Source organism: Nyctereutes procyonoides, unplaced genomic scaffold, assembly GCF_905146905.1.
Source record: "Nyctereutes procyonoides isolate TBG_1078 unplaced genomic scaffold, NYPRO_anot_genome, whole genome shotgun sequence".
NCBI lineage: Eukaryota > Metazoa > Chordata > Mammalia > Carnivora > Canidae > Nyctereutes > Nyctereutes procyonoides.
Genome location: NW_026575131.1, coordinates 40,573,513 through 40,598,812, shown reverse-complemented (window position 1 = coordinate 40,598,812; position 25,300 = coordinate 40,573,513). Strand labels below are relative to the sequence as shown.

The window sequence follows — 25,300 nt, the reverse complement described above, 5'->3', positions numbered from 1 at the left end:
CATACATACATACTATGGCGAAACAGAATGACTAAAAACAAACCAACCAGTCTGACAATACCAAGTTTTGGGAGAGGAGCTGGGACTCACATGACTGGAGGAGTGTACACTGGTACAGCTACTTAGCAAAACTATATGGAGCACTGGCTTGCGACCCTGCAGTTCCACTCATGAGAATACCCCCCACCCCCATAATGCACATGTGCAACAAGAAGACCTGAGTAACAATGTCCCTGATGGCACTAATCTTAACAGACAAGAACTGGAAATTGAGAGGTCATCAGTACTGAATAAATGAGAGTATATCCCATACAAATTTGGGGGTGAACAAACTGCAACTACATACTAGGACATAGAAACTTAATGGCAAATGAAGCAGCCAAACACAAGAGTTTGAACCGTATGGTTCCATTTATCCCAAGTTCAAGAACAGGCAAAACTTATCTGAAATTTCCTCTAGGGAGGATGAATGTGTCAGTGATGAATTGGGGACACACACAAGTGGGCTTTGGGGACTGGTACTATTCTATTTCTTGACTTCGGTAGTGGTTATGTCAGCATTCTGATTCATAAGTCATTCTGCTGTGCTCTCTGTATACTGTACATTTCATGGTTATGTTATTCTTCCATAAAAACAAGAGAGAAAATATTGTTTTCATCTACTTTTGGGAGTCTGTATCAGGCATGTGATCTTCACTCAAGGCCTTACCCTGGAGTTGCCTGATGCATGGGTAGCCTGTGATCCGTTGTGCATGTCCCACAAGCAAGGTGCCAGCACCTTTATATACCTCCTTCTACCCCAGAGGTCAGTCTAAACCCCCATCCCTCATTGCCCCTCAAAATCTTTGAGTTTTTTTCCTTGGCCCCACCCACCCAAAACACTCCCATGGGTGGCTTAGGTGTCTCTCTCTGTCCTCCTGCCTCACCATATCCCACATTTACCCTCCTCCAAGCAGGCAAATGGGTGTTCTTGCAAAGACGGTTCCCTCACTGAGGAATTCTGTGGCTAATCATTTCCTCTTATGGTTCTAATTTTGTGTTCTGAGAGCACCATCAAGGTGTTTGCTGAGGGGGTTGTAGAGTTCTGGATCCTAAAAAGCATGTTTGCTGCCAGAGGCCAGTTCTTAACTGTCACCTGGAGCTCTTGCATGCCTTACAAACACATGCCAGGGCTCCTTGGCCAATTGCACAGAAACTGGCCAGGGCTTCTGATACCTCCTGCCATGGGCTTACACTTTGCTCATCATAGGTGCTGGTGCTGGGACAGATGGCACAGCACAGCCCTGCCCTCCCAAGGTTGGTGTGGGCATCACAACAGGGAACAGAGCAAGGCAAGGAGGCTGTCAAATATTCCTGCCTCAGCTTCTCAAGAAACCTGTGCTTGTCACTGGATCACACTATCTCGAGAGGAGAACCATGGTTCTCTGCTTTCAGCACTCCAGTGAGGAAGGAGTTGTGACTGGAAGTCCATGTCATTGACTCTGGATGTGAAAAGAAAGAACGCCTCCGGGGTGAAGGGGAGTGACCAGGGTGTGTCACACAGTTCTACTGGGGAGCATTCTTTCAGCCCCTAGTCAGGTCCAGCAGGTGACCCTGGGTGCTTAACCTGAGAATCAAGAGTTAAGGATGTTCCCCATCAGCCTCCTGTGCTTTGCTTCCATGAGTTCCCTGGCAGATGTTCCTGCCTCAGCTTCCTGAGGACCTGTGTCCAGGGGACCCTACCCCTAGCCCTGGCCTCTTTCGTGCTTCTCGCTGCATTACAGTCTTGTAGGGAAAGTAATGGAACAGCCCTCTGCCTTCAGCATCCCGATAAGAAAGGAAAAGTCATGACTGGAAGTCACTGTATCAGTAATTCTGGATGTGTGGAAGTGTCTGATGAGGATCGTCCTGGGTGAGAAAAAGGGAACTGATGAAAACCACTTCTGATGGTGTCTGCCTGTGGGTTCCTGCCCCTCCCCCATTTATGGCGAGAGCCTTTGTTAACATGGGAGCCCACATGGAAAATGAAGTTTTTGCCAAATGGTCCCTATCTGCAAATAGTAGTGTAAATTGAACCACATGCTCGTTGAGATACTCTCTTTGGCCTACTCTAACGACCAAATCTCTGAGGCTGAAAAATAAAGGGGATCTTGTTGGACCCACTGACGAATGAGGAAGGGAATAGAGCTGAGCAGGGCCTGGACATGCAGGGAGTCTGGGGCTGCAGTGGTGCCTGCTTAATTTGAAGTCAGCTACGGAGGACAGGGTTTCAAACAGGGTCGAAGTGAGGTCTGGAAGGGCAGTCACCTGCAAACGCTGGCTTAGCTGTGGCCCAGAAGAACTAGAAATGGGAACTCAGGGAGAGACTGGAACAGAGCTCAAGGGACCCCGACAGGCCTCTTAGGGAGCATCCCCTCCTTATAGTGGAGAGGTCAAGGCAAGCAAGTGGCAAGGTCCTGAAGCCCCAGTGCCCCTTCCCGTCCTCTCCCATCACAACCCAGGATCATACAGGGCTGCTGATCACACAGCCTGTTTCCAGATGCCTGTGATTTATTTCCAAAGGTGAGCTGCAGCACACAGGAAAATACACATGGCTTTTCAGTCTGTCTTTACAAAGAAAATAGATTCCGTCATTGGCGTTCTGAGTGCCATCACCGTATCCTATGAAGCTCCAGAATTAGATGGCCTGTTTCTAAGATTCTTTCAGAGCAGCAGCTTGGCCAAGACCTCTGGGGGAAGGAGCAAGGGAAAGCGACCCCCAAGGGGAGGGGGGAAGCACATGAGCAGCACTCACTGCAAAGCTAAGGCAAAGAACAGAGCTGGCGGAAGGTGCCTGCCCTTACCCCAAGGACACGGCTTGCTGAGGCCCAGGACCCAGACTAGGCAGGACAGGGATGGGGGCTCTGGCCCAGCCTGGAGCAGCAGCAGGACTCTGAGTGTGCATTAGTGTTGAGGGGAGGGGGCATGCTGAAGAGGCAACCTACCGGGAGATGGGGGGGGAGCCCTTCGGCTCACACAGGCCCTCTGCCCCAGCACAGCTCCCAGAGCGTGGTCCCCAATCTTGCACTTGGCCCCTTGTATTGGCTGTACTTCAGGTGGGGGGCCCTGCTTGGGTCCCTTTTCACCACGACCTCCCCCCGCACTATCTGTGCAAAACATTCTAAGGGCCAAGCTTCCTTACCCCCTGCACCGTGACCAGGGCTGCAGGGGAGGGAGGAAAGGCGCTAGCTGGGGTCTTCACCCAGCATGGGGAATTCCTTGCACATCTCTCGGACAATCATGCGGTCCATCTGGCCCTGAGGTGAGGCTTCCTCTTCGGTCAGGATGCGCCTCAGCGTGGCCTGCAGATCGGGGAGCCGATGGCGGTGCTGCAGGTAGGGCGTGGAACGGATCACAGCATGCATCAGGGAGAGGTACTCCACGCGCAGCTGTGGGAAGAGTGGGCAAGCTCAGAGACCCTGGGGAGGCACTGCCACCACCACCAGACAGCAACAGGCTGCCCCGTGGGCCAAGGGGCCCCTAGCACTGGAGATCAGGGTTGCACACCTGGCACCCACAATATGCCTGGAACAGAATTGGCCTTCGAGAGCCACTGAGTGAGTGAGGGAATGGATCATCCCAGACACAGGCGGTCCCAGAACGCGGCCAGCCCTTCGGAGCTCTGGCTCAGAGAGGTGGCAAGAGGAAATGGCCAGCTCCTGCCCATCTTCAATGCTGGGCCCTCATGGGGCACTGTCTGGTCAGGGGACCCCTGCTTCTCACTCCCTCCTCTTACCCTGGAAGATCTCACTCACACCCACAGCTTCAAATGATGATCCACACTTATACCTCTGGCCCTCTCTAGTGAGCTCAGATGAGAATATCAACTGCTCACTTTTCACCTCCCACACACCTCAAAGAGAGCTTGTCCCATATATTTACCATCAAACTCATGACCTTCCCTATCTTCCCCAAACTGAAAGCTTTCTCGTGTTTTGTTTTTTTTCTTACTAAAGGGCAGGGTCAAAACACAGGTGTCCTAATGCACCCTTCATATCCAACACCCTCTAGGACCTGGCTGCCGCCCTCCCTTCCGCATATGTGGCAGCCAGCTCCAGCATCTACCTCCCCAACCCGGCACCTTTGGCTGAAAATGCTTCAGTAGCCTCTCCAGTTGGATACTCCAGCTGCTCCTTTGCCTCGCTGAGACACCCAACCCATTAATCTGACCCCAGTGCTTCCCATTTGTCTGTCCCCTTTACTGACCCCTGTCACCATCCCTCACTTCTCTCTGTACCTGTGGTTAGAGGAGTCAATACCTTCTTTGGGCAGCATGGTCCTGTAATCCCCAACCCTGGTCAGACAACCCTGCAGTCCAACCCTGCAGCACCTGCAAATCACCTCCCAGCGTCTAAGCAGTAGTCAGCCACAAGGCTGTGTGCAGGCCTGAACTTCCTTCCCTATCACATATGTCACACGGACACGCACTGTCCTGGACTCCCTCACTTCAGGGTGTGTGAGCTACTTGCCCACTTTCTCCTGGTTTCCAGATCTAAAGTGCCTGGACAGCTGGCCTTGTGCTTCATGGGGAAAACAAGCGACCTTTCTGAACGCTCCTGTCTTGCCCTCCCAACTTCCACATCTCACCTGTCCCCACCAGGATGAGCCACCCTGGCCTCCGCTGTGGGGGTGTGGGGGGTATCCATCCACAGGCCCAGGCTCTCCCCCCGCACCTGATCTCCTCGCCAGAGCAGAGGCCCCTCTCCTGAACACGTCAGCCATTTCTTGATGTTTACTGGATCATTCTCTCTGGCCCAGAGATCTTCCTACCTTTAAAATATTTCCTGACACCCACATCTCCCTCCAGTGGGTGCCCCCCACCCTCACTTTTCTGCTCCCTTTATAGGAAGACTCACAGGAGTTGTCTCTGTTTATGTCTTCCAACGTCCCCCTTCACTCCCCTCCAACTTCAAATTCTCTCTTAAATGTTCCATTCGGACCCTTCACCCTCCACTGCATGGATATAGCTTGTCAGTCACCTTAGCCTCTGTGGGGCAATCCCAACAGTCAATTCGTAGCCGCCGTCTTACTCAGGCTCCTAACTGTGGAGATAGCTCGTCTCCCACTTCCTCTGAGCCCTGCTTTGGGCTCTTGGCCTCTGGGTTTTCTCCTGGGTTCCTCCCTACTTGTCCTCGCTGTGCTCACACCTGCGGTGGTGGCCCTGATACAGGCTGCCCATCACATCTGTGCAAAGGCAATTGCACAGTTGTGTCCCTTCCATCCCAACTCTCCATCGCTCCCTGACATGCTCTGGACCTGGCTGTCTAGTGGATATCTTCTCGATCTCAATACATCAAAACACAACTCTATCTCCCCCCCTCAGAGAGTGCCTCCCCACCTCTGCGATCACACTTCATCTGTCTGGTTGTTCAACAGAAGTCCAGGGGAAGCCCAGGGACTCACCTCTGATGCACGCAAACCTGACCTCTTCCCCCGTGGCCATGGCCTCTCACTGCCCACCCGGGCCCCCTCGACAGCTGCGGCTGCTTCCTTGAGGCTCTCCTGCCTGACCACCTGGTTTCCTCTACCCCAGCTCTGTGTAGGCAGCCTGGCCCAGATCAGCTCACCAGGGCTCCTCTGGGTCTGGGCACAACTGCCATGGATTCTGAGTGGCCCCCACATTGACCTGGCTTCAGCTGCAACTCTGTCCCCAGTCTCGGCTCAGTGTCCTGTTTCCCCTTCATTTTGTTTCAGTTTCTACACAGCTCCCAGCCCTGCCGCAGCCACATCCAGGCACCTTGTCTCCAGGTGACAGGTCCGCGATGTGGCGCACAGTGATGTCAATGAGCGCCATCATGTCTGTGTGGTAGAAGATGGCAGCTGTGGCGGGGCTGGCGAATACATCCTGCAGGAACTTGAGGATGGAATGTGGCGGCTGCGGCTCATGTTTGAAGATGCGCACGGGGTCGTCTAGGAGGCAGGGGGAAGAGGGCTCAGGGTGGTCATCGTGCGGGGCCCATAGCCACCACAAGGGGTCATGGGGTCACGGAGCCAAAGGACAGTAAAGTGGCACCGCACAGATTCCTGGGCCCTCACCTCCTCTGTTCAGGAGCAACAGCAGCTTCTCAGAGAAAATCTTGACGTTGGAGTGTTTGCTAAGAGCGGTCATGATGACGTTCTGGTCAGGTGCTGAGGAAGGACATGGGTGTAGACACAGTGCACGGGCACCAAGCGAGGAGCCCCTAGTCGGTCAGCCACCTCCCGCCGGGCCCTGCCCCCACCTGGCAGGTGCAAGTTGAGAGCCAGAAGCAGGTTCATGCAGAGATCCGGCAGCTGCTCTGTGGTGTCCAGGGGCAGCCCGTCCTCAACGATGCTCAGCAGGAACTGGGCGAAAGGAGTGCCCAGGTGCTCTGGGCAGGGGCACACAGGATCTGAGCCCTCCCGGCCTCTGCACCCCACCCAGCCCCCTGGGTTTCTGTCAGCCCCAGGATGCCCTATCCCTGTCAGCCCCAGGCAAGCGGGTCCCCAGCCCCACAGGCTCCCAGCCCGCTTACCATAGTGTGCGTAGGGCACTGCCTCTCCCATGGAGAAGACCATGGCCAGGATGAGGGCAGAGTAACAGAGTTTCTGGTGATCTGGAGGGCAAGGCAGGTGGTGAGAGCCCCCCCAGACAGTGGGAACCCCCCATGTGGCAGGAAGCTCCCCCAAGCCTCACCCTGTGTGTCTGTCTGCATGTCTCGTGCCAGCTCCACAGGCAGCACAGATGACACGAGTGTGGAGATGATGGCTGCATCCAGGCTGCACATGGCACCAAAGCACTTGAGGAGCAGCAGCCGCAGTGACACCCGGTGCTCCTGGCAGGAGACCCTGTGTACTCAGTGCCCAGAACCTGCCCCTCTACCTGGGTGTCCCCATGCCCCCCTGCCCCTCTGCTTCACACACACCATTTGGTAGTAGGCCACCAAAGCCAGGACAGACTCGAACTCATTTCTCTTGCACATTTTCTTGCAAACTTCAGGGTCTGCGTCAGTCTGCAGGGAGGAGGAAGTGTGACAGACTCAGTGGGAGCCACATGGCCACACGCACGGGTGAGCTGAGTACATGCCAGGGACGCTCCTAAGCACTAGAGGGGGATGGTGTGGGGGGAGGGGGGAGACACCCATGGGCCGCCACCCCGCACCAGAATGTGCAGCAGCTCCTCCAGGTAGCAGCGGATGACACCCTCGTCCTCATACAGGGCCCAGCTGCGCTGCTGGGCATCATCCTTCCGCCGAGCCAGGTCTGCAAAGATCACCTCCAGCCGCTGCTGGTCATGGCAGACCTGCCCAGAGGGCAGGGCGGTGCTCAGGTCCTGGAGGGAGAGGGTGAGGCACAACTCAGCACACTCCTTGCCCATCACCATCTTCAGGAAGCCCCTGAGGCTTGGAAGTCAACCCAGACCCTGAGGATGTCAGGGGCATGAGCTCCAAGCCAACGTCAGGCAAGGGTACCCAGCCTCGCCTCTCAGAGCTGCCCCTAGTTTGTGTCCTCCCAGAACCTGTGAGGGGACCAGCCCCTGGTTCTCTTTCTTCCTCCCCTCTGCCCCGCCTTGGGCTCCTACTAAAGACCTGCTCCCATGGCCCACCTCAACACCAAAGCTCCCAAGGGCACTAGCCCAGGTCTACACTGCCTCTGTGAGTGACTCCTCTGCCCTAGGCCTGATAACCTGCTGAGACTAGATCCTGCATCTGTGGGTGCCTTCCAAGTACCTGCCTCTCATCCCAGACCTGTATAAACATCTTCCATGTGGAAGGCTACCGACCGTCACTGGCTGAATGTGACTAAGATGCTACCCTCTCAATCCACCACACCACATGGCATTGGGCCTTGTCATCTTGCCACCTCCTGTCTCCCGAGTGCTCCCAGGCTGACAGCACCTGTCCTGCCCAGCACAGACAAGCCTGGGGACTTGCTGCACCCACCCCCACACCCCCACTGCAGCTGCTGGGTCCTAGGGCCCTAAGGAAGGACCTTGGGCCCATCTGGTCCCCATCTGGAGATGGTTCACTGCCCTCCAATCCTGCTTCCTGACCAGCGCCTCAGCCCTGGCAAAGGATCCCACCCATCTGTGATGCCCACGCACCTGACTCACACCTGAGTCAGCACTGAGGTCTCTGCCACAGCTCTTGAAGCACCCACTCCTCTCCACTGTCAAGGCCAGCACGGCACTGTGCTCTCTCACACCCTGTGTCCACTCCTCCCCTACAGTCAGAGGACTCCCGGCTACTCACATCTGGTCTCATCTGTCACAAGCCCCGAGCCTCACCTCCTCCCACCCCACCTGTTCCCTCACTCCCGGCCCTACTGCCATGCTGGCCTTGAACCACTTCTCCTGCGAGCTACGCTTGGTCCTGCCTTCCGGCCCCTGTCTAGCTAAGCGTCTGCCCAGATGCTCTTCCACCCTTTCTCCTTCAGGGATAAGCTCAAAGGTCCCTAGGCACCCAGCACAATGAAGGCCAAGTGAGAGCTCAACAGGCACCTGTCAAGTTAAGGCTGAACACAAGTGTGAGGGTGGGAACGGGGCAGGGAAGGCAGGGTGGCCCCAGGAGGGGGAGGCCTCTGGCCCTGCCGCCCACCCTCACCTTGCCCTCTACCAGCGAGAGGAGGACCTGCTCCATGACAGGCGAGCTGGCCGGCACAGAGGCCTGGATGTGACCCACCACGACGCCAATGGCCACACGGCATAGCTCGTGGCTCAGGCCGGTGTTTCTCCGCACAAGCTCCATCAGCTCTGCCCCGATGGTCCTGGGCACGGCAGGCTCAGCCACCACCTTCTCGTCTGTGGTCCCCAGGCTCAGAGCACCCAGAGCCTCCAGCTCATCAGGGGCTGAGGTGGTATCGACTGCTACCTCCTCTGCAGGGGGCTCAGGGGCCGGCACCTTGGAGGGAGGGGGCTGAGCATGGGACACAGTGGTATGGGTGCCTCGGCGGGGCACGGGTGGGGGCGTGGGTGAGCAGCTGGGGCCCAGCTCAGACGAGCTAGAGCCGGTACAGAGCGTGTCAAGGGAGGTGCTGCTGACTGAGGAGCCGCTGGACACAGAACTGCCCCCGGAGGGTGTGGTGTTGCGGCCGCCTGTGGGCAGAGAGTGGATGCTGTGCTGGGGCAGCCCCCTAGGCCCTTACCCCTCCAGGCCCTGAGCCCCACCCCCCCAGCCCAGAGCCCCCAACTTCCTGACACAAGCAGGGCAACCATTCCAAGCACAGGGTGTCCCACTAACTGCCCCAACCCTGCCTTCTCACCACTTCCCAGGGCCATCAGGGCCTCTCGGTCTCGGCGCTTCACGGGCGGGGGCGGCGTGGCGGGAGCTGCTCGGCGAGGCTGTGGCGGGATCTGGGAGGACAGAAGTGGGATCTGGGAGGACGGGCTGCCACACCTGGGGAACCGAACCGGCCAGGGCCCTGGGCTCTTGGCATGGGCGGGGCCATGGCTCTGTCTGCATCACTGACCCAAGTGACTTCTGGCACCTCTGGACCAAGCCTAAAGCTCCACTCACCTCCCTTCCCTGGGATATCCTCACCACATACCTGGTAGAGGCCTCCATCGGCCCCAAGATACTCCGAACTGGGCAGGCTGTGCTGCCGCTCAAACCCAGCTCGACACATCCCATTGGGTTGTCTGGCGGCAGCAGCGTCCAAATGGTGATCACTGGTGGACGGGGTCATAGCTGCAGGACTGGAGGCTGAGGGGCCTCTGCGAGACAGGGTCTCTTTCCGGTGGTGGATCAGCTTCCTGATGGAGGGACGGGGAGATTACTGGGTGAGTTACCTTAAAACTCCTGAAGTCGGGATCCCTGGGTGGCGCAGCGGTTTAGCGCCTGCCTCTGGCCCAGGGCACGATCCTGAAGACCTGGGATCGAATCCCACGTCAGGTTCCCGGGGCATGGAGCCTGCTTCTCCCTCTGCCTGTGTCTCTGCCTTTCTCTCTCTCTCTCTCTCTCTGTGTGTGACTATCATAAATAAATAAAAAAAAAATAAAAAAAAAATAAAAAACTCCTGAAGTCTTTACATGCTGCCTGCTTGCAGGATGCCCCTCACAGCCCAGGCTCCTCCTCCCTCCCTCCCGCTCCACCCCACTCTGCACTACCCTCTGACTCTATGCTCCAGACATCCCCAGTACTCACTGAAGGACCCCCACCCGACTATGCACACAGGGATGAGGAGGGGGAGGGCGCCCTCCCCCTCCCCCACTTACTGGAGGACTCCACGCTGCTCCAGGCTGTACTTGCCACCATCCCGCATGGCTGCATTGTGCACAGCCTCAATGGCTCGGTCAATGGCTTGGAGGACATCCTGCTCCAGGCCCTGGGCAGGGGCAAGGATGGGCGGTTAGATCTGGGGGCCTAGTGAGGGTGAACCGACATCTAGCCCAGGATGGAACCCAGGGCAGACCAAGTAACATTACAGCTAAGGCCTGGAATGCGAGACATGAGCACAAAAAGCTGAACTAGAATACGAAGGTTCTCAAATTGTGTCACTCAGGGAGCTGGGGCGCGGGGTGGCCCCATGCTGCTGCTTTACATATTGGGGCCCCAGTCAGGCCCCACAGTGAGGCTCTCTGAGAATCAGGGATCTAGAGCAAAAACAAGCCCAGGGACCCTTAGCTTGAGACCAGGAGTACATACCTAGTCTATTCCCAGGCTTGGCTCAGGGCCCAGGCTGAATGCCAAGCAGGGAGCCTCTAGTGTCTGGAACCCTTAACAAATCACTCTGGATCTTGCGTATCCTTCTCAAAACCAAGGTCACACTCCAGAATAGCCCTGTCCTCGTAGAGCCTTCTGCAGATCCTGGGGGCCTGACGGACCAGCTGAGGATGGGCCAAAGGGATCCCCTCTTTCCACCCCTGCTTCTAGCTCTCATAACCCCCAGCTGTTCCAGAATTGCCCTGGGAAGCAGCAGTTCTGTGTTTGTGGTAATGGATGGAAATAAAAGAGGGGCCTGGCCCCTGCCCCAGATTCTGTACTGCCAGACCCAGCAACTCAGGAGTCTAATCCCCTCAGCCAGTCTGGCACAGTGTGCAGAGCAGAGGGTGGCAGCTGGGCGACCATCCACCTCCACCCCTCCCCTGTCCACGATGGGCCATAGGGGTACATGGTAGTCTCAGAACTGAGGTGACGTCACTTCAAGCGGGGTCTAAGAGGCTTTCTGATGGGGCCAGACAGATGGATACAGAGGTCAGCAAAGCCCTCCAGGTAGCATGGGGTATGCCGGGATACAGGCAGACAGCAAGCAGAAAGGGGGACAGAAAAAGAAACACCTATCCATAGAAAACAGGAAAGGGGGGGGAGAGGGAGGGAGGGATAGAGGGAAGGAGGGAAAGGAAGAGACAGGCAGAGGGAGACAACGCAGAAAGAAATTGAGAGCTGGAGACAGAGAAAGGCAGAGAGTTGGAATGGCAGACAGAGACAGAGTTAGGGAGACAAAGACAGGGAGATATGCAGAAAGAGACTAGGAGGGGGACGGCAGCCTCTTGGCCCTCACTGAACACCAAGTCCCAGGGGACCCTGGAGAGGAGCCTCATGGCCCCTTGAAGAAGAGTGTTCCAATAGGCCCCCAACTCCAGGGAGGCTGGGTCTGACACGCTCACTCCAGAGCCAGCAGCCCTGTGTCCAGGGCCCCAGTCACACACCCCAGGCACTCCTAGACGGGAGCAAGCTGAGGGTCCTGGCCCTAGGGCGCATCCTCTCTGGTAAGACCAGATGACATCTCCAAATTTATCCTGTTATTTCTGTCCTGAACTGGGCTGGGACAGGATGTTTCTTAAGGACTAGGGACTAGGATGGGGTGGGGGTTTCTGGCACAGGGCAGGCCTGGAGGCTCCAGGCCCTCCTTTCCCCTGAGGTCAGAATAGACACCGGCTGGAGACACTGCACCCCAGCCCCCACAGCAGGACTATTCTTGGGGAAACAGGAACTGGAGATGCAGCCTCCACTGGAAGGAAACAGGGCGACAGCCCAGGGGAAGCCATGAAGAGGCCTCACTTCCTCACAACAGGAGTGCCCCCCACCCCAGGCTGGGGACAAGGAGGGATGGAACTTTTCACTTTTAGAGAGAATTAGTCTGGAAAGTTAGGGCCGGAGGCTTGTGATGGGGAGTTTGGGGAGAGTAGTGACAGGCAGTGTCAACAGGGGCTGAGATCTTTGGTTCCAAGAGGGTGGCGGGGTGGCAGTCTAAAGATGAGCTTAGGGGGTGGCTGAGTACAGGAGAGTCAAAGACACTGAGGTCTGGAGGTTCAGTGGATTATCAATGACTCTAGGGTCTCAGTGGAGGAGTAGAGACAGAGAGGATGGTCGGGGAAACAGGTGGTCTCAGTGGTGGAGGCAGTGGCTCCAGCTGGGGGTCTGAAGGTGGGAGGCAAGAGTGTGGGATCCTGGGGATCCAGGAAAAGGGCCAATTATGGGCCTAGGGTCTCAGGGCTCTGGGAAACTGATCAGAATTCGGTGGTGCTCTAATCTCAGAACCGAGTCTTCAGATGAGGATTCAGATATTGGGTCTCAATGGGTCTGGGATCCCAAGGAGTCTCAGTCCCAGAGTTAGGCTTACAGGTCTGGAGTCCGCAGAGTTGGCTGTCAAGGGCCTGGCCTTTCGTGGGGGTGCGGGCTCTTGGGGTTCCAGTCCTCATGAGTCTGGGGTCTCAGGGTCAGGTGCTCAAACTCCCTGTCTGCGGGAGGTCCCGGCGGGCTTGGGGCTCTCCGGGGTCGGTACCGAGAGCCTACAAAGGGGCCCAGTCTAGGGACCGCGGAGGCCCGGCCGAGGAGGGGCACACTCACCTGCAGGCGGCGCAGGTAGGCGGGAGGCACGTAGCCCGTCTCGCCACTGCGCGCCCGCGCCGCCAGCCACCAGTGCGCGCTGCTGCGCTCCAGCACCAGGAAGGTCTCGCCCGCCGCGAACGCCAGCGCGTTGGGCTCCGCCGAGCGGAACGCGTAGAGCGCACGATACATGGGGCCGGGCCGGGCCGGGCCGCGCCGGGGCAGTGGAGGCGGCGGGGGCTGCGGATCCAGGACGCCAGGCCCGGCGCACCGAGATCGCCCCGCCCCGCCCCGCCCCGTGACACATGACGCGTGCGCGCACCCGCCCTCCCGCCGCAGCCCCGCCTCGGGAGAGGGGCGGCCCCCGCGCGGATCGCGGCGCCCCCTGGCGGCCCCGAGCGGGGCGGTGCGGCCCGGAGCGGCTCCAGTCTGCGGTGAGTCCGGTCCGGCCCCCCAGACTCCGAGCCTCGCAGCCTCTCTCGCCCGCCCCAGCTCCTCCCGCCTGGCGCTCCACCCAAGCCCAGGTGCTGCGGCCCGTCCTACCTCCCGAAGGAGCGCTCCGCCCGCAGCCCAAAGGCAGCGCCTGTGTCCTGCGCTCTAGTCCCCAGCGTGCCGGGCGCGCTGGGGGAGTGGATCCTGACCTACTAAGCAGCGGCGTAGTCCCATTGTTGCATCTCGCTGATCCAACACTGGGAGGCGCCCGCGGGGGCCGGTCTCGGTGTCTGCAGGCTTCAGGACCCCTCTCCACCGAGTCCCTACTCCAGCCACAGGCACCAGGTCGGCCGTTCCCATCCGCCAGTCCTTGCTGCTCACTCACCTACTCTCTCCGCTAGCTTCTCTACTCCTCTATTGTGGGTCTTCCATAGGGTTTCCTCTGCCAGGGACTCATTTCCCTCCCTCACAACCTAAGGTTATCACACAATTTCAGTCGCTGTCACATTGCCCTTGTTGTCTTTATAGGATTTACAACTTCAAATTATCGGACTTCTGATGCTCCCTTCTGAGCATACAAGAGAGCTGCTGAGGGTGGGGAGGGGTGTGCTCTGTGGCCTCAAGAACTTATTTACCCCTGCACCCCTTTCCAGTCAGCCCTGACCTGTCCTTGATGTCTTGAGAGGGAGGGACCCAGGGGAGAGGCCCTAAGGGTCCTGGGGGCCTCCTATTCCTGTCCAGGGACTGGTCCTGCCACATTCACCATTGGAAGCCTGGGCCCAGGGTGCAGGGACTGTGGGCACAAACAGTTGGCATTTGTGGACATAGTGCACATAGGCATAGTGGGCCTTGGAGGAGGTGCTGGGAGTTTTGGGGAGGTGTGGGGCTGTTAGAACTGGACATCAGGACCCTACCTTGGCTTCTCCCAGGTGTCTGGTTCTGCAGTTCAAGACCTCCTGCCACACCTCCCAGGGCCCTCCTAGCAAAGAAGTAGCTCTTAGGGTCTGTGTGGATGAGACTGGCATAGCTGTGGGTTAGCAGCGGTGACATGTGTTATGGCTAAGAGGACCTCACTGCCCGGAACACTTTCTCACTGGGACTCCCCACCTCCTAGGACCTTTTGCCATGGAGCCCATAGTTGCCAACAGACCAGAGCCTGACAGCTACTTGAGGCCCCAGTTTGGCTCTAGGACGTCTGACATCACAGTGACCAACCAATTAGCTGCTGCCAGTGGTGCAGGAGCTGGATTCAAGGTCTGACACACATGCTGCCCAACTTCATCTTAGGCTGCATGGAGGGCCGGGAAAGACATGTATCAAGAGTCAAGTAGTTCTTTGCTTAGGGAGTGCTGGACACTAAGCCGATACTAACCCCAAAGAGACCCAAGGACCGAGCCAAGAAGCTGTGGTGACTTTAGGGTCTATGAGGTGGGGGCAGGGGCAAGGCGAATATTCCAGGACTCGGGTGGAGGAGACAGCATGTGTGAAACTTCTGAGGGTTGGGAAAGGGGCTGGCTGACTGCCCCTAGTAAGAACAACAGCAGCACTGTGTACAATTAACAAAAAGATTTGTATTAGAACATTTACACTCAGGGAAGAAAGAGGTATCTGCATCATCAAATGTGGAATGTTGAAGAAATAGTTAAAATAAATAAAAGACTCCAAACGCGGTTGGGGCTGGCTCAGGCTGGGACTCACAGAGGCCTCTGCACATCAGCTCCAGGCTGCAGGGGCCAACGGCCTGGCCATACTGGCCTCCTCCCCGACGCAGCACAGCTGTGCCTGGGACACAGAGAGTCTCTCAGGTGCTGGTGCAGCCAGCAAGCTCACTCCCCACTTTCCTCACTGATCTCTGTGACAATGTCTATCAGGCTCTGGAGCCCAAAGATATAGCCAGCATCCTGGCCCTCGTGTACCACGCTGTCCTCGCCATACAGCCTGCAGGTGGTATGTGCAAAGTCGATCATGCGCACGTCCACTGAGCTGGTGCCGATGGGCTTGTAGGCATAGGCACCAGCAGATTCGTCAGCTGACTCCTCTGACAGGTCCTCCAAGTCCTCAGCATCTGAGTCCAGGGCCACCTCAGGCCATTCCTTGCCATCATAGATGACCAGTAGGGAGCTTGAGTAGAAGCGGTAGGACTCCTGTCGCTCCAAAACGGCTTTGAGCTCAGCCAGCTTCTTCAGCACAGGGCCTAGGAGCTCACGTCGCAGGTACCGACCATTGTGGAAAAACTGGAAAAGTGCCTCCTTGAAGCCCTGCACAGATAGCTTCCGTCCATGGTACTTGTTCATGAACATTAGCTGCCCGCTGCCTGCTTGGTACACCTGTGGGAAGGAGACCAGCAGGTTAGGTACCGACAGCTATCTCAAAGCCTGAACCCTGGCCAACAGCAATACAACAGCCCTGGATCAGACACCTGTCACACAAGACGCAATCCTCTGATCAAAACACATTCAAGGAGCTCCCTGGATGGCTCAGCAGTTCGGTGCTTGCCTTCGGCCCAGGGCGTGGTCCTGGAGTCCCAGGATCGAGTCCCACATCAGGCTCCCTGCAGGGGGCCTGCTTCTCTCTCTGCCTTTGTCTCTATCATGAATAAATAAAATCTTAAAAAAAAAAAAAAAACCCACACCCATTCAGGATGCAGCCCTCTGATCTAGTTCTGTCCCCAGGCCCTTGCTTAGTGTATGGATTAGTGGAGAGAGCCTAACCTTCTTGCCTTTATTCCTGCTCCTGTACAGAGGCTCTGCACTCAAACAGGACAGCCCCAGAGGGTTCATCCAGGCATGCATTCTTTTTATCAGAAAGCGACAGACTTGCTCAGCCACGCTGGAATCTTGAGAAAACAGGACTATATGCCAGGGTTCAGGAGTGGCAGCTACCGAATACCCTAACCCACCCACGCTATGCACCAGCATTCCATTCCCCTCACCTGCATGCCACACACACGGACACCAATGACTGCAGATGTGCTCTGCTGGCACTTGCGGATCTGGTTGGCTGCCTTCTCCTCTGAAGCATCATCACCATGCTGGCGGGTACCCATCTTGAGGTCCAGGACACAAGGCACCTCATAGCGGGAAGTCAGGTTTTCCAGTAAGATGAATTCTCAGTGGTTAAGGACAATCCTCGCTCTAAAAAGAAAGTGCTGCTACATGGGGCCTTGGCACTCCCAGGGCACAATGCCTGCACACAGTACCTCAAAGAAGCCTGAGTCCACAGAGGGCCCCCTCAGTCCTGCTATCCCCCCACATAGGGAGCCCAAGGCTAAAAGGCACATTTAATTCTTGTCCAGGAACTGGCTGGTTCTAGATTTGACACAGGCCTGGGTTCCCCCAGCCTGGAAGATACACACACACACACTTCCTGAACTTAGCAAGACGTGGGAAGAGGGTTCCACACCAGATTGTCCTAAGTTATAAACAGACACCAAATAAGTAAATCCTGTAGCCTTATATGTGAACTGGAAATATCTGTACGAACTCATGAAAAATTTTCTCATTAAAATAAATGTGGGGATCCCTGGGTGGCGCAGCGGTTTGGTGCCTGCCTTTGGCCCAGGGCGCGATCCTGGAGGCCCGGGATCGAATCCCACGTCGGGCTCCCGGTGCATGGAGCCTGCTTCTCCTTCTGCCTGTGTCTCTGCCTCTCTCTCTCTGACTATCATAAAAAAAAAAAAAAAAAAAAAAAAGTGTATTTCCCTGTTGTGTGGCACCAAAAACGGCTAGAAACAATGACAAGATAGATTTATAAGCACCCCTAGCACCCAGACCAGTTTTCCTGGGGCAGGGATTGGTGAGCATGCCCCTCCCTGGCCCGGCCTCCGCGGTCCCTAGACTGGGCCCCATTATAGGCTCTCGGTACCAACCCCAGAGAGCCCCAGGCCTGCTGGGACCTCCAGCAGATAGGTAGTTTGAGCATCTGACCCTGAGACCCCAGACTCATGAGGACTGGAACCCCAAGAGCCCGCACCCCCAAGAAAGGGTAGGCCCTTGAGAGCCAACTCTGCGGACTCCAGACCTGTAAGCCTAACTCTGGGACTGAGACTCCCTGGGATTCCAGACCCATTGAGACTCAGTATCTGAAGCCTCATCTGAGTGGAATTCAAGACTCGGTTCTAAGATTCCAGCACCACCAAATTCTGATCAGTTTCCCAGAGCCCTGAGACCCCCAGACCCATAAATGGCCCTTTCCCTGGATCCCTACTTGTTGTATGACCTGTAAACTAGAAATCATTCTTAAATTTTTAGATCAAAAAACATAGAATACGGGATCCCTGGGTGGCGCAGCGGTTTAGCGCCTGCCTTTGGCCCAGGGCGCGATCCTGGAGACCCGGGATCGAATCCCACATCAGGCTCCCGGTGCATGGGGCCTGCTTCTCCCTCTGCCTATGTCTCTGCCTCTCTCTCTCTCTGTGACTATCATAAATAAATAAAAAACTAAAAAAAAAAAAAAAAAAAATCTTTAAAAAAAAATAAAAAAATAAAAAAAAGTCTCTCATAGTTTATATAAAAGTGCATCTGAGCCAGGAGTTTAAAAAAAAAAAGAAAAAAAAAAAAAACATAGAATACTTCATGACATACGAAAATTACAGGATATGCAAATCTTGGTGATACAGTCATGCTCATTCATAAATGTAATTATCTATAGCTACTTTCATGCCACAATGGCAGAGCTATGACAGACTGACTGTACAGCCTGCAAAGCCTCATGTTTAGGTTACTATTTGGCCCCCTACTGAAAATGTTTTAACTCCTACCTTAGAGGAATGAGGAACTCACATCTGGAGCAGAAAACATACATGACCCTGGGACCATCTTTTCATACCAGAAAGTAAGGCAGCCATCACAGACTACCGTGATTGTGTCAGAAGGGCTCAATAGCCTATTTTAAAAGACCAAACATGGGAGAATTTGCACATCAGTAAAGATAAAAACTACAAATGGAATAAATCATATCAAGTATGTTTAAATTCACAGATTTATAGTGATGTTGAAAAACTCACTGGTCATCTTTGGAGGATGGTGAAAAACCCACCCATTATTCCAAATATTTAGTAAATAAAGGAAAAGAAACATTTAATTTGCCTTTCCTATAACAACCATACCTCAGCAAAAGCATACAGTTGATGAGGAAAAGTTTATAGATTCCAGCTAAGAAGGAATGACAAAACTAGAAAATCACCTAGTGGGAAAAGGGATCTAAGACGATAGCAATACAGGAGGAAAAAGACAAAATAGTGTACTTGCTAACAGCCAATACTATCTCAGAGGGATTCTTACCCCCACCCCAAAAGTGAACCTGCATCTGATCAAGCCTGGAGATCAAATTAGCAACTTAATGGAAAACAGAGGAAAAAGAGTAACACCACAAGAATGTAATCAGTAAAATCCAGATGGTGTGAAACTTTAGAAGACCTAGTTTCTTTCTTTTTTTAAAGACTTATTTATTTGAGGGAGGAGGGGCAGAGGGAGAGTCTTAAGCAGGCTGTCCGCTGAGCATAGAGGCCAATTTGGGGCTCAATCTCACAACCCTGAGATCAGGACCTAAGCTGAAATCGAGTGTCAGCCACTTAACTGACTATACCACCCAGGCACCCCAAGACCTAGTTTCTTTGACAAGAAATTTCCAAGAAGAAAAAAGGAAAGGGTATTTTAAAAGCTTTAAAACACAGGATGCCTGGGTAACTTAGTGGCTGAGTATCTGCCTTAGGCTCAGGGTGTGATCCTGAGGTCCCGGGATTGAGTCCCGCATCAGGCTCCGCACAGGGAGCCTGCTTCTCCCTCTGCTTATGTCTCTGCCTCAATAAAATCTTAAAAAAAGAGAGATTTAAACATTTTGACCAAATGCAAACATTTGACCAATTCAAACCTCACTTGGACAATCCATCAGTATAAATATATTTATGAGACAATTAGGGAAATGGGGACACAAACTAGATACTTGATAATGAGGAATTACTGTCTACTTTTGAGGAGCAATAATGGTAATAACACCTTAAAATACCCTTCTCCTAGAAATGCATGCTGAGGTGCAGGTGAGACACTTCAGAAAGAGCTCGGCTGGGAGTGCTGGGTTTAAGAAGACTGTCATGGCATGAGATGGACATAAGTGGATTAACTGCTAAACCTGGGTCACTGGTACTTATAAGTTCAAAGTATTATACTATGTCTAACATGTTTAAGATTAAAAAAATAATCAGTGAAACATAGCTTAATGGGTTAGAAGGGGGAGAAAAAGAGGGCAGCCCCGGTGGCTCAGCCGTTTAGCGCCACCTTTAGCCCAGGGCACGATCCTGGAGACCTGGGATCGAGCCCCATGTCGGGCTCCCTGCATGGAGCCTGTTTCTCCCTCTGCCTGTGTCTCTGCCTCTCTCTCTCTGTGTCTCTCATGAATAAATAAATAAAATGAAAAAAGAAAAGAAAAGCCCCTGTGCCATTCTTCACATACCAGTCTGGTGAACCAGGATTGAAAGATCAGCACCCACCAGCCACCCCACCCATGGCAAGTAAGCAGTCTGGGGATTTCAGAAAACACAGACCAGCCCCTTGTACTCTAGGCTAAAGCCTCCCTGATGCAGGTTGGTTCCTCCAAGAGGTGCCCCTCACTTGCTTCCCTACCACCTGTATTCCCAGACCAGCCCCTGTTCCTGCGGGAACGGAGCTCTGCTTGCGGTTACTATACAGGGTATCCTGACACAACCTGCTTGCGGTTACTATACAAGGTATCCTGACACAACCATGACTAGAAAACAAACCCAGCTTCTTTGAGATCTTAGGGTCTCACCTGCCCTCTCCCTCTCCCCAAAGCAGAGACACTTTGTGAACAAAGGATACTGTACTGGTTCCGATGCTTTGCATTCTCCTTCATTCTCTGTAACTGCTGCTGGTGACATTTCATGCTCCATGGGTTAGAGTGTTTAAGCTGGGAACTGATATTCCCCTTTTTCTCTACACTGTAGTACAAGACTTCAGATTTTTTTAACCACTCGAACTCCTCTTCTAATTTGTGGCTGTAAGGAGACAAGAAGCCAATAAATCACAACGTCTTTTTTTTTTAAATTTTTATTTATTTATGATAGTCCCACAGAGAGAGAGAGAGAGAGGCAGAGACATAGGCAGAGGGAGAAGCAGGCTCCATGCACCGGGAGCCCGATGTGGGATTCGATCCCGGGTCTCCAGGATTGTGCCCTGGGCCAAAGGCAGGCGCCAAACCGCTGCGCCACCCAGGGATCCCAAATCACAACGTCTTAATCAAAATTCAGGGCAAAAGAGGCACAAAAGATCTTTTGGAGTGATGGATAGTTTAAGGTCTTGATGTGGTGAGGGTTTCAGTGTATACATTAAACACTTCAAATGGATACATTTTATATAAGTGTATTATACCTCAAGAAAGCTGATTTTTAAAAAATTGAGGGGCCAGCTCACTTTTTTCTACCGTTAGGAAAGCCTCAGATGCGAGAACACCCTGTCTTCCCTTGCACCTCCAATCCACCACCCCCATCTTTTCCCCACCCCCTGCCCCAAGCCGCAGCCTTTACTGCCCTCTTCTGGGTGGTACCACTCCCTGGCTTCTAATACCTCCAGGTTCCCGGATTCCAAATGCTGGAAACTAGGAAAAGCTGAATTGAAATCCCGTGGGAATAAGCCAACCTGCTTAGCTGCATTATTATACTTCAATTTATATATTTACAAGCTCTGACAAAGAACGGCACTTGGAAGGCTCTGTATAGCTGGATCCCACATTTCAGGGATGCCCAACTGATCATTTTGTCTTCCACCACCAGTGAGGAACCTGAGGTGATGGGATGGCTCCTCGCTGAGCTTGGCACAGGGCAGCTGCAGCAGCAGTGAGTGACTACAACTCTGCTTATCCACAGTGGCATAATTTAACCCAGAGTCTTTTTTTTTTTTTTAAATTCCTTGTATGTTTAGACTTTATTTCAAAATAGGGATCCCTGGGTGGCGCAGCGGTTTAGCGCCTGCCTTTGGCCCAGGGCGCGATCCTGGAGACCCGGGATCGAATCCCACGTCGGGCTCCTGGTGCATGGAGCCTGCTTCTCCCTCTGCCTATGTCTCTGCCTCTCTCTCTCTCTGTGTGACTATCATAAATAAATAAAAAATAAAAAGAAAGACTTTATTTCAAAATAAATTAACTAGCAGGTTATATATCCTAACAAAAGGCTAATAACAGGGGCAGCTCCGGTGGCGCGGCGGTTTAGCGCTGCCTGCAGCCCAGGGCGTGATCCTGGAGACCCTGGATCAAGTCCCACGTCAGGCTCTCTGCATGGAGCCTGCTTCTCCCTCTGCCTGTGTCTCTGCCTCTGTCTCTCTCTCTCTCTCTCTGAATCTCTACGAATAAATAAAATCTTAAAAAAAAAAAAGGCTAATAACATTTATAAGGCAGAATAAACAACAAATCAGATGACTTCATTATGTCTTTTTTTAAAAAAAGATTTATTTGAGAGAGAGAGTGAATGAGAAGAGAGCAAGAGAGCGAGATGAGGGGCAGAGGGAGAAGCAGACTCCCCACTGAGCAGGAAGCCTGATGCAGGGGTAGATCCTGGGACTCTGGGACCACAATCCAAGCCAAAGGCAGACACCCAGCCAACTAAGCCATCCAGGAGTCCCTGGTTTGTTTTTGTTTCTGACACAGAGAAGGGGAAGAAGGAGAGAGAGAGAGAGAGAATCCTAAGCAGACTCCATGCATAGTGTGAAGATCCACGTAGGGCTCTAACACATGATCCTGAGGATCACGACCTGAGCCAAAATCAAGAGTTGGACACTTAACCAACTGAGCCACCTAGGCATTCCATGTCTGCATTTATATAGTGGATTTGGGTAATATGGTGTAAATCTGATTCATTTTAAGTCTGTACTTTCCTTTGTTTATAACTTCCCTTTAAAAATCAATTCCTAGGGGCACCAGGATAGCTCAGTCAGTTAAGCATCTGACTCTCCATCTTAGTTCAGGTCTTGACCTCAGGGTCATGAATTAAAGCCCTACATTGGGCTCCATGCTGGGTATGGAGCATACTTAAAGAATAAAAAATCAAATCCTAGATTTAGGATATATTTTCAAAGGCCAAAGTGGTAAAATTCCACTTCAAAAAAAATTTTTATTTTTATTTACTTATTTTTTTAAAGATTTTATTTATTCATGAGAGACAGAGAGAGAGAGAGAGAGAGAGAGAGAGAGAGAGAGAGGCAGAGACACAGGCAGAGGGAGAAGCAGGCTCCATGCAGGGAGCCCGATGTGGGACTCAATCCCGGGGCTCCAGGATCACACCTGGGCCGAAGGCAGGTGCCAAACCGCTGAGCCACCCAGGGATCCCCCCCACAAAATTTTTAAAGGTACATTTTTAAAGGGGGACCTGGGTGGTTCAGTTGGTACTTTCCGCTCAGGTCATGACCCTGGGGTCCTGGGATCAAGCCCCATGTCATCAGGCTCCTTGCCCCTTGGGCAGTCTACTTCTCCCTCTCCCTCTGTCCATCCCCCAAACTTGTGCTTTCTCTCAGATAAATAAATAAAATCTTTTAAAGGGCAGCTCAGGTGGCTCAGCAGTTTAGTGCCACCTTCAGCCCAGGGCATGATCCTGGGCATGATCCTGGAGACCGGGGATCGAGTTCCACGTCAGGCTCTCTGCATGGAGCCTGCTTCTCCCTCTGCCTGTGTCTCTGCCTCTCTCTGTGTCTCTCATGAATAAATAAATAAAAATCTTAAAAAAAAAAAAAAAGTACATTTTTATGTAGCTTTCTCTAAATTTGGTAAAAGTCACTTTTGTTTTAGAAAGTACACAAAACTCTTTTCATATATGCCCAAACTATAATTTAAAAATCATGTGATTATCTTAATTGTAAAATAAAAAAGAAATGCAACTATAAAATACAAAAGAAACGTGACATGTATTTCTGAGATGCCTGGCTGGCTGAGTCGGTTAAGTGTCCAACTCTTGGTTTTGACTCAAGTCATGATCTTAGGGTCATGAGCTGGGAGCCCCACATAGGGCTCTATGCTCCACAGGGAGTCTGAGTATCTTCTCACTCTCTCTCCCTCTGCCCCTCCCTGCTGCATGCTCATGTGCATGCTTATGCTCTAAAAGTAAATAAATCTTTTTAAAAAATAAAAACGAAGTGTGATATTTCTATAATCTAAAGATGACCTCAGTGCTGAAGAGAGAATTGGCATTGCCTTTTAGCTTCACCTATGATCCACATTTTAAAAGTCTACTATATCTTCTCCATTTTCTATTTCAAAAATACTGATCTTAAAATGCTAATATTTAACACAAATTTCAGAAGTATAACCCACAGTCATTAAAGAAAAGTTGTGGGAACTGGACACTGAGTGACAAGGCACCTACTAAGTCTATCATTTGAGTCCTAGCTCTAGGGGGCTGGGTTGTAAATAAGATCACACCTCTCCTTCCTGCTGAGTTCATACATACCTCTTCATCTTTTCCTCTTTCCGGTGCTGCCTCACCCAGTCCTTGGGGCTCTTTTCCGTTTCTAGGACATGATGTTTTTTGTTTGTCCACCTCAGGAGCTTACTTTTTGGTTCACAGTCTGAATTGTCTACACTATCCACAGTTCCATGGTCCCCTTTTAATGGATATGCTATTAAACATAAGTTCCTGTCTTCATCTTCTTCAAAGCGTACAGACACCACACCTGGAAGGGGAGGCGAGGAGCAGAGAGAACTTTTAATTCCATAGAAGATGTGTTATAAATAACATGATTGTAACATTTGTTTTTTTCTTACCCTGTTCCTTAGTCTCTATGTTGCCAGAGGCCCCAAACTCATCTGCAAACCTAACAAATATCAAAACAGCTAGAAAAGATGACACCATACAAGACAAGCGATTAGGGAGTAAACATGGCCGAGAGTCATCCTCTCTGATGCACTCAAAAAGGCAAGAGCCAAAGAATTACAAGACACATTTTTCCATTATTGAAAATGTTTATTAAGTTTTATGTAATTCTTCTAATCCTAAGAGAGAAGAAAAAACATTTGCTCTTTTTATCTTGTGGGAATTTTTGATGCCCTAAACAGAAACTCCGACGGCCTGAGGCTTGCTTTAAAGCAGAGCCTGAACGCAGGGGGAACAAAGGTTTGTCCTGAGGGGTAAGAAGCATCCAAGGGTAAGGGAAGACTGGGCAAGCAAAACAAAATAAAGGAGCAAACAAAACAAACCACACAGCACAACAGACACCCTAGCAAAGGCTTCTTGCAGCACCCCCACACGGGTGGGCACCCCAAGCCTTTTATCCTCAAACATGTTACTTTATTGGTCTTTGCAGTCACAAAAGAACAAAATGAACACAAGGCAAATAGGGTTGGGCCGGGAGCACAGACGCGTGGTGGCCTTGAAAGCAGCTCTCCCCCTTGAGTCTCTAGAACCTGCCATGTGTAATTAGACAGTCTTTGAGGAGGGGGCTGTCAGGTGGGAGCGTTTCAGCAGGTGCCGACGAGCGCCTTACAACCGACTGGCTGAACACCTTTCCTCCCAGGCCTCTCTGGCCTGGGATCACTCAATTTGCTCAGTCCTTGCTGCCCGCCCGCTTGCTCGCTCGCTTGCTCGCTGCAGGGGAATGCGTGCTCAGAGAGATGACACTTCTGAGGTGGTCCCTGGCCCTGGGCGCAGAGGAGCAGAGGACCCCGGGTGAGGAATTCAGGGGACCACACATTCCTGTGGCCACAGGGAAAGAACCAGGGGGAAAAGGGGGCAGGGGCAGCCAGCTAACAAGGGGCCTTTGGCTTTGTCCTGGAAAAAACAACAGAGAAGGACCAAGTGAGGGCCCTCAACTCCCCAACCCCCCACCACAACACACATGCATATTCAGAGTACAGAGAGAGGCGCCCAGTACATTCTGTCTTCAAAGAGCATGTTTCAACAGTCCCAGAAGAACCTAGGTTGTTCAAGAGTCTTTTGTATAATCAAGCAATGTAAATTTAATTTCCTTAATGGATTCTTTGATTTATAAAATATCCCCCTTCCCCAGGAAAGACCACATACGCTGGTGGCTGCTGATGTCACCCCAAAAATGCAGTATAAAAAGAAAGAGTCACCACATGTGAATCAAAGGGTTGCCATAACATCGCAATTTCGGGGACATTCCGTAATA

The 25,300-nt window shown here is 52.8% G+C and overlaps 2 protein-coding genes across 11 annotated transcripts in view; both read right to left on the bottom strand.

Moving 5' to 3' along the window:
* Nucleotides 1–2,508: 2,508 nt before the first annotated feature.
* On the bottom strand, nucleotides 2,509–13,019 carry NCKIPSD (NCK interacting protein with SH3 domain). Its single transcript, XM_055344899.1, has 13 exons — nucleotides 12,765–13,019; nucleotides 10,190–10,299; nucleotides 9,523–9,727; nucleotides 9,238–9,328; nucleotides 8,580–9,070; nucleotides 7,139–7,309; nucleotides 6,903–6,989; nucleotides 6,674–6,812; nucleotides 6,513–6,593; nucleotides 6,240–6,368; nucleotides 6,055–6,147; nucleotides 5,756–5,928; nucleotides 2,509–3,407 (listed from the first exon to the last, which is right to left on the bottom strand). Exons 1-13 carry the CDS (start codon nucleotides 12,933–12,935, stop codon nucleotides 3,204–3,206), a joined length of 2,145 nt encoding a protein of 714 aa, XP_055200874.1. The 5' UTR covers nucleotides 12,936–13,019; the 3' UTR covers nucleotides 2,509–3,203.
* Nucleotides 13,020–14,726: 1,707 nt separating this feature from the next.
* The window catches only part of IP6K2 (inositol hexakisphosphate kinase 2), a 36,114-nt gene continuing 25,540 nt past the window's right edge, over nucleotides 14,727–25,300 (bottom strand). For all 10 annotated transcript variants that reach the window (XM_055343414.1, XM_055343419.1, XM_055343417.1 and 7 more), the window contains 4 exons: nucleotides 23,623–23,845; nucleotides 20,012–20,187; nucleotides 16,108–16,283; nucleotides 14,727–15,502 (listed from right to left, as the gene is read on the bottom strand). In XM_055343414.1, coding sequence (XP_055199389.1) covers nucleotides 15,002–15,502; nucleotides 16,108–16,283; nucleotides 20,012–20,187; nucleotides 23,623–23,845 — 1,076 coding nt within the window. In that variant the 3' untranslated portion in view covers nucleotides 14,727–15,001. The remainder of the gene's footprint in view (nucleotides 15,503–16,107; nucleotides 16,284–20,011; nucleotides 20,188–23,622; nucleotides 23,846–25,300) is intronic.